This window comes from Dermacentor silvarum, chromosome 7, assembly GCF_013339745.2.
Source record: "Dermacentor silvarum isolate Dsil-2018 chromosome 7, BIME_Dsil_1.4, whole genome shotgun sequence".
NCBI classification, from domain to species: Eukaryota; Metazoa; Arthropoda; class Arachnida; order Ixodida; family Ixodidae; genus Dermacentor; species Dermacentor silvarum.
This window is the reverse complement of record NC_051160.1, coordinates 33,348,570-33,361,491: the sequence shown is the minus strand read 5'-3', so window position 1 is coordinate 33,361,491 and position 12,922 is coordinate 33,348,570. Positions and strand designations below refer to the sequence as shown.

General features: G+C 46.1%; 1 protein-coding gene across 1 annotated transcript in view; it reads right to left on the bottom strand.

Annotated features, from left to right (window-relative positions):
• The window catches only part of LOC119457890 (uncharacterized), a 483,998-nt gene that overhangs the window by 149,974 nt on the left and 321,102 nt on the right, over positions 1–12,922 (bottom strand). The window contains 1 exon segment of the mRNA XM_049670508.1: positions 1,992–2,190. Coding sequence (XP_049526465.1) covers positions 1,992–2,190 — 199 coding nt within the window.

Here is a 12,922-nt window from a genome sequence, read left to right as displayed (position 1 = left end):
CCTCCCCTCCCCACCACCCTCCTCCCTCTCCTCTCTCGCGTGACCGTAAAGAAAGAAACCAAAATTCACGAAAAAAGTAAATATCGGCCGGAGAAGATGCTCTGGAAGCGAAGAGAAACACCGGATGGTGTTTCACTGGCGTGCGCTGCGTAAGTGCGAAGCGTCAAAGCGAACAGCGGGTATTAGCAGCCGCGGCACGGCGACGGCGTCGGCCGGGTGAAAACCAATTTCGCCTACACGCTGCGCACGCTCTGTCGAAAAAATAGAAAAAAGAAAAATATTCGAAGCCTCCCAACCTGGACACCTGACACTTTGTACGGGAATGCGGGCACGCGCTTTTACTCAACATGTATACCGTGTGTCGTAGCTAACGTGAGTTACTTTTGGATACCAAACACCATAATGTAATTTATAGAATGAATACATGTAACGTACATATTCCTTAGGCCTTAACGAAAATGATGTGTGAATTATACGGTGTCGATATTGTGTTTATATCAACTATCACATCCAGATTTATGGTACGGTGGACGTAAGAGAATAAAAGTTGTTGTAGAAACCGCGTGTCATGAATATATATAAGAATGCGATGACATTGCAGTGTTATGATGTATTATGACACCATTCCTTAGTTTGCATACGTTTATTGTGAGTAGATCTAATGACGTTTAGGACGATTATAATCGGTAGTTGATTCGCTACACATGACCGCGAATACGGGGCGGTGTGTAATAATGTACGATACATACTATTCAAATCACAAATTTTGGGCAACTCTTTCGAATACGTGAATAATTACGCGTAAGCGATTACCTAGGTTAAGCTCACTTGCTACATATGCACACATGCAACACAACTAAGTACGAGGATAACCAACGTAGTAACGTAACGCAATTGATTACGCTGTACCAACGTACCTTACCGTCTATGTTACTTTGGTTCAGCTCCAAGGCTATAGATGGCCAGGTTTAGTAAAACGTCAAATTCGGTACGCAATGATACGTTATCGCACTCAATGGAGGGGCAGCTAAGCTGTCATCGCGCACTATCCAAGTCGATTTTGTTTGAAATCACTTTTGTTGTCACCCGGGACGCGGTTACTTTCAGCGTTCATAGTGTAATTACAATAAACGCAGCGAGCGGTCTTTTTTTTTTCTGCTGAAACGGTTTGAGGCCAATAACGTCGTATACTAACCGCTGCGTAAATAAGACTACCAGGTGTTCATTACCCTTCCTGCCGTATTGCTTTGTAGCTCACGCTCAAACTTTGCACAAAGGTAGCACTATGCAGCAAGTTTTGTTCATTATACATTTTGTGGGCATTACTTCCCCGGTTTCGTCTACAATGAATACAGAGTGGCTGTCGTTCTACGGTGACAACACCCAGAACCTTTCCATTCCACTGAACGGTAAGGTGGCGTCATTTGTCACAGCTACGGGGAAAGCGCAGTGTTCACTTTAGCCACGCCAGATGGCGCCACTATGCCGTTGCAGTGAAATCGGCATGTGTTGAGTGATGTCGTCGCAGACGAAAACAAACTGGACTTATTCTAGACGCAAGCTGTAAATAATGCCGGAAAATCTAACGTTGAACTAAACTGACTGCAAAGTGACATCTTTATGCTAATTTTGAGAGTGAACGACCCAGCAGACCAGCAGGAAGGGTCATGTATACCCGGGGCTCTTATTTACGCGACGCTCAGTTTTTTTTTTCAGTGCAAGTTTTCACGAATGGTACCTGTTTGCCGTAGCATAAGTGTGGAAAACGCTAGGAATTGCTCCCACCTGTAAAGAACCTCATTAGTGGATTTGTACACCAACCTCAGTCACAGACTATAGAGAGCGGTTTGCTGAACCTAGTAGCTACCTTGGCATAGCGCTCGTTCATTGCTTAGCAGCTCAGCGCTCCAGCGCTCCGGGCAAGGGTGCGGCGCGCTGCCACGCTTGCAAAAAAAAAAAAAAAAAAAACGAAATAGAACAAGCTGGCTGACCTTTCCGAGGCCAGTGTCCTTGCGACTGAGACCCCGGAGCAGCGCCGGGGGCACGGCGGGCGGCGATTCGCGCAAGAGTTCCGCGTAGCGGGTTACGAACACAGGACCATCCGCGGCCGACTGGGAGCCGTCGGTCACCGCGGAGCCCCCGCCGTGACGTCGACGTCGCTTCGAGGACAGGTTCAGCCGCTGAGCCGCCCTGCACGACAGAGGTGAAGAAAGGAGGAATGGTATATAACACATCTATAGAAACAACACAGTGCAGTACAGTACAGTAGAACACAATACGTTATCATTATTATTATTTGATTTGAAAACATATATACATTTGACAGGAGAGGGAAAGTCAGGAGCAGGCTGACAACTGCCACCAAAAGTGGACACTACGCCTGCCTATTCTTCAGAAAGGAGGAGACAGAAAGATAGAAGTGGGTACAATACAATACAATATAATACAATACAATAACAATTTATTCCCATTAAGATATTTACGGCACGTCTGACGTATTCAATGGAATCTACGTTAAGCGAAGCCTCGCCAAAACGTACCAATTAAATGCCAGGAGAAGAGACACGCGGTGGCTGCAATTGTACGTATTTCATTTCCCACTTGGCTAACTGTTTGCACCTTTCGCTTAAGTTCAACAGTTTAGTTGAGGGCATTAGATCGGTTGACTTGGCCTCATGGTGTGCGACGTGGATGCAGCGATGACTCGAAGAGTAATGCAACATTTCGCGCCAGGCGTAAGGCAAGCTTTGTGAGGAAAGGTGGTAAGCGTGGAGAAGCACGAAACGTAGCGATTAAGGTTTTGTCCTTCAACGCTTTTACGAACACGCGATAAGTCAGTACCTCCCACCGCGGGACCAACGCCACCACGGAGACATCCCGCCGAGTTTGTCCGACGATATGCCCGTTGTCATTTGTGAATATCCTTTCCCCTGCAAACATTCTTCGTGCTTTTTCTCGCCACCGCAAAGCACTTTGGAAGAACCCTTTTGATATTTTCACAACTCGGACAGTCTTCTTTCGTGATAAGCGATCGAAAGTATCGCGGCGAATGTATACAGCGTCTCTCTAGTTTTGCTGGTTTTGACACTGGCCGTCCCAAAGCTTCACTTGTAGTGGAGCATAGATCGCGCGCAAACTGCAATGCACGGTGCCTATAGTGTGCGGACAGCATCGCTCGTTACAGGTAAAATTTATTGCGTTAGTCTGCCAAGCGCATAAGATAAAGTCCAATACGAATGCCCATATAAGATAAATTTCATGTGACGTCACGGAGCCATCTCTCACCGCGCTTGTACCCAGAAATGGCGACTACGACGACGCCAGTACAACGTTTTATCACGCACACACTGTTTTACTTTTTGACAGCGACTGTTTTTCACCGGTTCATCGCTGTTATCGCTCTGACGTTCGACACAAGACGTGCCTGTCGTTTCTGTCATGCTGTCATGTTTCTTGCTTACGCCGCTTCTCGATCCGCTAGTACCCAAATATGGCATCCGCGATGACGTCCGTGCAACCTATCTATATATTTCAACGAAAAAATAAATAACTAGAATTAATTGAAGTAAGACCCGATGGCAAATAAAATGTGCTTTCATGTTATTGTCTGAGTATCGCTAATAAAAATAAAATAAAATAACCGCGGCATCCCGTCATCCCATATGATAATATATACGCGATCTGACATAAAGATTCGGATGACCTCATACGATCTCATGGATCACACGACGATGAAGCTAAGATTCATAAGATTTTTTTTCTGAACAAAAGCACGTTATGCTATAAAACGTAGTTTTGTTCCCTCACATACACACTTTTTACGTGGACGCTTTCCTTGTTAGACAGGATTATGATTACACGTTCTATTACGAGTTAATTCAATTGTTTGCTGCAGAATGGAGTGAAATGGTGTAGCCGAGGTATTTTTTAAAACTCAATATCTCCCCAGCAACTCCTTTACAAGACAGAAAGAAGACATTAAACTAAGAGGAGTATTTTGTTTAAACTATTTAGGCGGCTTTAGTTTTGGTTGTACTGGAATCCCGTTTGTCCAGTACACTAACGTCAATGCTTGATGCCTTCATTTCTCGCAGTTATTTATGTATTATGTTTTCTTCTTATTGTTGCGTATATCACATTTTCACCCAACACATGTAGTCACATGTTGGTCCGTCGACCAGGCAGAAATCTCCAGCTTTGCATTAAACACGAACATTTATCTCTCACTGTCTCTCTCTCTCTCTCACACACACACACGGATTTCAAGCAACCGCAGATTACACTCCGAGCGAATCTAAACGTAACGTCTAACGAATCAGAATAAACGGAGAAATACGAACAACGTAAAAGCGAAGTAGTATCGGCAGAAAAAAAAGGAAGAAACACAACGCAAACACTCGCATCATTACCATTTCCTGCTTTTCCCCTTCGGGACATTACCCGACAGAAGCGGATGACCTGAGGTGGACTGGACTAAGCAAGTTGAATTCCTCTAGGATCTAGGAAGACCCCCCTCCTATTTATTCCCAAGTATGCTGGCCACTGAAGTCGTTTCTCTTTCTTCTCATTGTCGTCGACAGAAGGGGCCAGAAAGGCAAACACTCCGCGAGGCGAATTAACAAGGAAAAAAGTAGGGACAGAAAAAAAAATGGGGAAAGGAAATCCGAGCCAAGCCGAAGACAAGGCAAGCTTTGCCGCGGTGTAATTAGCTTGTAAAAGCGGAAACAATAGAGACACCCACACACACATTCACCCGCTAGACAGTTTTGAAGTTGCGCAGTCTAGCGAAGAAAAGCTGACTTGAAGAAAAGCGATGAAAGAAAAAAAAAGAAGGAAAAGATGGAAGAAAAGGCAATTAAAGTGAGGGGGCCGCCTGAAAATGGAGACGACGTCTGCGGCTCTATTACGTGGTTTCCTTAATTCGTTCTTTCATTCAAAACACGTAGGACGCATGGCTGACGAAGCAGGCGGCGCTGTCCGTCCTATGGATGGGGCGAATGGGGAGAGAAGGCAACGTGAGCGGCTAGTCCGGTGGACGGACAAAAGGAGAGACGCCTAATTAGGAACGTGAGGTGAACAGAGACTTTAGGATGTGTGCCTGCCAAGGATGTACTTTAGGGGCTCGAGCACCTTTAATTACAGTGACGTCAGAAGGAAGGCAGGAAGCGACGACGGGGGGGGTCAGGCTTGGATGACAAGGAGAAGCGCTTGAAAAGAGAGCGACTAACGTCGAGAAGAAAAGCCACCACCCTCTGGAAAGGCGTGGCTAATGGCCCTGTGGACAGTGTCGCGTTGTCAACGAGAGGGACACCACGTTCGCACGAAGGGCGCAACCGGTGTTCGTTTTTTCGTTAGATAATCCTCATCCTCGTGGTCACTCGCAAAAAAAAAGAAGACATTTGGAGCAGAGGATGGCAACTGTGACGGCAGAATAAATGCTGTGCAAAATAAATGTACACGGGAGGGTCCGTGTGACAGCAGAGGCGTTCATAAAACGAAGAGAAATTGGAGTTCGTTTGTGTTTGTTCAATAAGCACGAATCACCGGAGTACCGAGTACCAGAATAATTACATATGAACAACATTATTGCTATTATTTGTTGAAAACATATATGCACTTGACAGGAAAGGAAAAGCGAGGAGCAAGCTGAATGCAGAATATTAATGAATACAGAATGACTGCAAAGACATCGGATATAATTGCTTCTCGTGAAAACAAAAAAAGAAAAAAAAAACTAACAACACTAGTGCTTTCGTAAAGAGGTGGTAGAAGACGTACAACATTTGCTATTTGACTGCAGAAATTATGATACCCACGGTTAGAGCCTTTCCGTGGCTGTCAGAATTACAATTTCCGTGGCTGTCAGAATTATTGCGACACAATGCGACACAATGCAACACAGTACATTAGGACGGTTTCGTCAAGAATCGGGAATAACTAGAAGGTAATAAATTTTATTTCTTTAGCCTTGATCAGGCCGGAACGTTGTATTTGTGGATAATGTTTTTAGTATTTGTAGATAAAATGTTCCGGCAATCGTATTTGTTACCGTGTTCCCGTGGCTATCGCATGCGTTTTAGCAAGTGCTGTGCATTCCCCTAACTAGGAAAGTCGTTTGCGTTTAAACATATACATCAGAATTTGGTGCACGCGCCCATGAAAAGTTTCCCTTTTTGTTGGAGTGCTGAAAGTTGCACGAGTTGGTAGCTATGCCTTTGCCTTGTGTCCTCGTTTCTTGTGTGCGCGCTGGAGTTTCAAGATCTTTTTTTGTTTTTGTATTGATTTGGGTGTGCGTAGATTTTATAACTGTTGTCAATCCGTGTCAAGCGTTTGGTGCATGGAGACGTAGCGTTAAATTACAGTTGGCAATACTTCTATACTTCAGTGACATTAAACTTCGAGGGCCTAACGGTAGGAGTAACAGCAACTTTGCGACATTGAGTAATTGTAAACACGAGGCATCGTAGGCTGAGACGGAATGGGCCTTGAAATTGTTATTCATTAACTTATTCAGGCAAGACGTCTATCCAAAACTAAAAGAGGAAGTACTAGTCTCCTGACTGGGTCTTGGTCTCACTTGGCGGAACAGCAGCAATGTCCCACGAGGGCAGGAAAACCATTAACACTATCTTACACATGTCAGCCATACGTATCAGCCACACGAACACGTGACAGCATGTATATACACATGCACTGTTAACCATTATTTTTAATGTTAATATGAAATAAGCGATCTTTGTGCAGATGCACAAAAGATGACGTTGCTCTAAAGTCGAAAATAAAAAGAAATAGCTCAAAAGGAAGTGTTTCGTCGCACTGTCAGAGCACGACTCTCTCCTTCAGACTTTTGCGGTGGTGGTCGTCGTCAAACATTTCCAAACACTGGCTTAAAATACTGTTGCGGCGAAAACTGCTTTGAGAAATTGTTACTTCAATACTCTTTACTATCTATTACCTTCTTGTTGCGCTCAATAGGTTGCATGCCGATCCCCGCTTTACGATATTGCTACGCGACATTCCATGAAGATAGCAGCCACTGCATGAACTGAAGACGACGACGTGCCTTGCTTCGTGTTTACTGGCTTCCATCGCGACCACTGCTCGCCAAACTTGCAAATACAGCTCGTAAATAGTTTCCTGTCTACTTTTACTTCCATGTCATCTTTAGTGTCACTATTATAAAATGCGCTATTTAGTGGCGCTATTATAAAATGTGCTGCTTGAATTTTTTAACGCCATGGGTGAATGCGTTCCCTACACAAGGTACGATTTGCGCACAGAAGCAACTCCCTGTTATTTTTTAGGCATGGAATGCTTTTAGATCCCGTTGTCGGCGACCTTCAAGTGACCTTGAGCCAAAAGCCAGAGCCGTTATTCGGGCACTCAAACGACAACACCCGGGCATCGTTGTGAGAACTAAACGAGATCATCCGAGCAAACAGTGAAGAGTTAAAAAAAATGCGGTCTCTGGCCCCTAACCCTTTGTACAGAACCGCATTACATACGCTAGTTACTGCACAAACAAGTTGCAAAAAAAATATTGCTTCCGAGTTCTTGCTAATGTTTGTTCACAATGTCACTCAAGCTGTAACTTCTAGTACACTGAAGCTTTATTTGTCATTTCCAATAGCGACGTTCAAAAGGCAGATACAGGGCACCGTACACTTGATTGTCATGTTTTATCCCGTGCTATATGTCCAGCGTTTCTGGTGCCAAGTCTTTCGAGTGTTGCGTGTACACTGGCTAAAAGCCATACAAAGTGCAAAGTGACGCTCGTCACGGAACGAAAGAGACCCGCACAGTCACGACCTGCGCCGAGATAAGCTCACAGGTGCGCGCTGACCCGTATAGAGAAACGCGCGTATTATTGAGCCATAAACTGGCAGCCGGAACACCCACAGACCGGGCCACATGTTTCTGCCAGTCTCACTTGGGACGTTAACTGCGAAGAGCAACCCTTAAGCGCAACGGTTCGGAACAACAACCTACTTCGTGCGCTGCTGGCTTCCGGTGTTGGCCATTTGCCAGAGTGAACGAGTGCTAAGACGTTTACAAGTATAAAGGCGCAGAGCAAAGGGAAATTCCGATCGATTAATTTGCTCGGAAACTGTCTAATCACATGACACGTTCATTTACTGCACATTGCTCTGCTTTAATAACTTTCTTAGGCTCTCGATAACTGTACAATCTTAGAAAATTCCAATTGCTTCAATTTGTATGATTCGACTGGGAAATTCCATTTGTATAATTTAATTTCTTGGGAACTGGATATCGATGGGGGAGAAATGCAAATACACCCATGTATTTAGATTCAGGTACACGTTAGAGAACACCAGGTGGTCAAAATTTAATCTCGGAGTCGCCCACTACGACGTGTCCTCATAACTAGATCATGGCTTTTGGCACGTAAAACCCCATAATTAATTTTTTAGCTGTATCATCTCATTAAACGTTAAAACCAACTTAGCGTTTCAATTTAAAAAATGTTTAGCTCTCAATAACTGACACAATTTTGCGTATTTTGTATACTGTGTTGATTTTTGTATGCTGTGTTGATGTGACATACTATACTGATATTGCGCATATTGCATACCCGTAGCCTGAAATGGCTCGCGTTTTCAGACAGTAGCATGCGCAGTAAGTATGAAAAAAAATTTCTGCCGTAATGACACGAAATTAGATTTTTTTTCGACTGAAACTTCTTATTGAACATTTGTTACGCAATGTACACATAAAAAAGCCAGTGATAAAATTACGCTGACGAAGTTGGACTGAAGCGTACGTGCCTGAAAATATCAAGTTGTGCTTTTATCTTACTTTCACTTCCTTCTACCCTCCTCCTGGTAGGGCATTTCTCTCCCCTCTCCCAGTTTGTTTCAGTGCAGCATGTGGGTGGATACTTCTACGCCGAGAAGATCCTCTAATGATAAATAAGTAGGTCTTACGACACGTTGTATTTCCTGAAACGTTTACTAAAAAAAAAAAGCCTGTCGAATACATGGAAATATACACTCGAACGCGTTGCTGGAATCCTGCAACGGGGACAGTAGGCTCCCGAAAGGCAAGCGCCGCACCACGTGTCACTCGAGATAACCTCGCACACCAGCACTGACTGGCGCGTAGCTAAAGTTGACGCGAGTATCCGTTAGGCCCTAAACTCGCCGCGCGGTGTCAAGCAGGCTAGGAACGTGCGTGTTCCAATCTCACCCAGAACGTCCAATGCCGAAGGACAACTCCATGCTCGGTACCAGAAAACACGCGCGTGCCACAGTTGGCTTCCGCCACGCTGCACCGCGGCCGTGGTGGAAAGCTATCGCACGTGTCACACTTTCCCGCACGACTCGGAAGCGTTTATTGTTATTCTATTTCTTTATTTTCGCCCCCTAGCGAGGTCACGCGGAAACAAGAGCTACCACTCCACTAAATCAACAACGCGTCGCAGTTACGTATTGCGGCGTGGTAGGTTATATGCGAGAAAACAAGCGTATTGTCGAAGCTGTGCCTTCTTTCTTTTTCTTCTTTTTTTTTCAGTCCTTGTGCATTACGTTGCGTTCGTCAGTGCCGGTTTGCTGTCTCGCCTTTGGACAAGCTGCGCGGTGATGCCTGCACGGTTAAAAGCGAGAACGCTTTGCATGCCTCGCCGGTTTGCAACATTGCGTTGTCCATGACGTTGCTGTGCTAAATCCGTGCAGGGTAGTGGATGCTACGAGTTGCGCTTTAGGCAGTAAAATAGTGCGCAGGATGAACTATATTGTCCCTATCTTTTTTTTAGCAGAGCTTTACTCTCGACAAGTGAGACAAACTTTCTTGTCTGCCGGCGTTTTGAAGTAACGTACTTTCTAAAGCCGGGCTACAATGTTGGCCAAGCAATTTTAACCCTCACGTTTGGTTAACGTGGGCGCCATATATTAGCTCGCGTTATATAATCTCGCAGTAAGAATGGATATCGACTCCGAGATGAATACGCTTGGTCTCGTTAACGATGCGGTCTGCCAGTTTTAGTATTTTGAAAAAAAAAAACGAACTTGCGGGGTCAGTAAGGTACTGGGTTTGAAGTTGACTCAAGGAGAACGTAGTTCGCATGCACGCTGCACCAGATGGTAAGCTGCGCGCGTTAAGCCTACTTCGCGCATATGCACTTTAATCAGTAGCACCAGCATGTACCAGCGCTCTCGAAATGAAGACGTCTACTGTTTCGTACAATCGAGAACAAGCTCATTAATTCACTATGTCTGGAAGTGCAAGCAAATAAGGTGTAGTAGGGCAGCTGGAAGAAAATATTTTCACAGCAAAGGTAATCTCCTCCACTGATTCGTTATCAGCTGGTCGAAAAGACTTGGACCAATGACAATCGTCTTGACCTACTGCGAGAGCTTTCCAGCACCCAATTGCGGGCCGCGATTGACGCGAGCGCTGTCTATATTGACGATTTTATATTCGATTCATGGGCGCCGCCATACTGGGCTGTTACACAAACAAGTTCCAAGTTTTATGAGAAGCGAAGCGATGTAACATGGTCATGAAACTCTGAACGCATTTGTACAACTATTTTCATGCTTGCGAATCGACTTATTACATTATTACATTATGATGCACATTATTTGGCGTACGCGTGAGCACAACGCGCTGCGCTGGCCAACTTTTCCCAACTCTTTGTGTCCACGTGCTTATAAACATAGGGCACGCTCGGATGGACGGAGTGACATGCTTATCGGGGAATCGGCGTTGTTTTTGGTCCGGCCGCTATCACCAAGCGTGCGTCGTCCGCACGTGCAGGGCCACGGTGGCGAAGTTTGTGTCGTCGACGCTAGGCGTCGCTGTCACGCCCGGTTCGCGGAGACTTGTTATCGATGCCCGTGCGCTGGAGTGCTACGTGACCCGAAGTCGAGATCACGCCCTTGCGGGCCACTGTTGCCGGAAGCGTATACATCCTGTAGTATATATAAAGCTCGAGCAGGCGCGGCTTCGTTTCCGGGAGCATCGGAAGTTCAAAGTTTCATACAGTACAGATGATTAGAAGGAAGCTCGTCGCGGTGTCCCTTTGACGTCGACGTAGGAGCTTCGCTTTTGCCGTACCGCCTTAAAGCTGCGAAGGGCGCGGACGACTTTGATAGCGAGGTTGGCTGGTTGTGTGCTGACATCATTTGCGTAGCTAGTATACGCGAAGCTGTATACACTTAGATCTGCTCGAGAGGGTTGCGAAAAACGGGAAGTTGTTGCCGTTGCACAGTCATTCCTGTATTTCGGCGTCGATTCGTGCGTTTGCTGTATAGTTGGCAGAGCGATCAGAATCAATTGCGTGCCATTGCGTACTGATCTATTGTCGCAGCAACATGCATCAAGGAACGGTAAGCGTTTCAAAGGGAAACTTTCGTAGCGGAGTCGGACGGCTTTTGGGGATCTGGTCGGTGGTTGGACTGGATTACTGTGAAAGTTACCTCTGTGCGTTACTTGGGTTACTACAGAGGCTACATTTAAAGCGAAACTTTCCATGTGGCATGCAACAGATTTGGTTAATAGTGGTGCTGGTTGTATTGTGAAGATAAGGGTTCGGGCCCGCGATGAAGGAGATAGGTGACGGAGAAAGGAGGAAAACGAGCGCTGGTTGAATGGCGCAAGCAATGACGTCATGATACCGCTGCGTCGGAGTGGCATCAGGCACCGGTGCTCGGTTGGCCACAGTAGCGGAATCGAAGCGAAAGCATCGCTTACACCGATTGACATTGTGCGAGGGATCTGCATGAGTTCTTTACCGCTTAAAAATTACCTTTAACCATTTATCTTTAGGAAGGAGTGCAGAGCTTAGAATTGTTAATAGCTACAGTCCGTAGGAAAGTAACATTTCAGCCGGCTGCTCGTAATCCTTTCCGGTATTACTGAAGAGCTCCGAGGCTAATGCGGTCCCATGCTGGGCCAGCATTGGCTTTGCTTTCCGTGCTTTTAAAGATACAACTGCACCGGAAGAATTGGTTACGGTAGCAGAAAGGAGGAGTAGGAGGGAGGAAGGGAAGGTGAGCTTTAATCACAAAAGGGCCAACACAACGAACATCGTAATTGCCAACGCTGAAAAGCAGGAAAGAGCGTCCGAAAGCCCAGGTGCCAGAAGTTAGGCGGCAGAAAGGCTCTTCGAAGCCGGCGCATAACGACTGAGAACGGAATTCCGGAAAGAGGACAGTGAGAAAAAAAAAAACAGCTAATAAAACATCGATTTCGGAGTCGACAAACGACACCGTCAAGCGCTCGAATGTCACTGTTCGAACACGGTGCGGAAAATTAGGACGACGGCGCGCGAAATGGCGTGGGAGAGATCGAGAGAGAGAGAGAGACAGAAACGAAAGCATGGAAGTGGAAGGAGCGAAATGGAAGCCCGGCGAAAACGGAGCGGACAGCTGAAAAAACGCTCCGCAAGGGAGCGCGGCAGGGCGGGTCTAGTACGAGTCTGATGGCTTCCATTAGAGAGTTAACGCTACCACGACCGCCACTGTCCCTGCACCGCCACCGGCAACGATCCCGTTGAACGTATTTGAGGTGTCGGTCACCGTGCGCGCGCGGACCCGCCGATCCTGCCGAATCTCTCCAACGGTCGGTGGCGGCATTTCTCGGCCGTCGTCCGCTAAAATGGGCGTTCCATCGTGCTTCTGTAACGACCCGCACCGCCACCGTAATACGGCTTAGGCGCGGGCAAAACGTCGTTAAAGGCCTGTCGCTCTCACTCTTTCTTCATGTACGCTTCTCCTGACGTTTTCCTTTCTCTGCTGAAGAGGCTTTGGTAAGCGAGAAATTAATTTATTTTACTTTTTTTCCATCATCTGGTACCAAGCCGTCCGCTCTTCGTGTTTGCCGAGTCGTCTGCTTGTTTCCTTTTTACCAAGTTGTTTGCTTGTTCTCTTTACCAAGTTGTCTGCTTGTTCTCTTTGCAAAG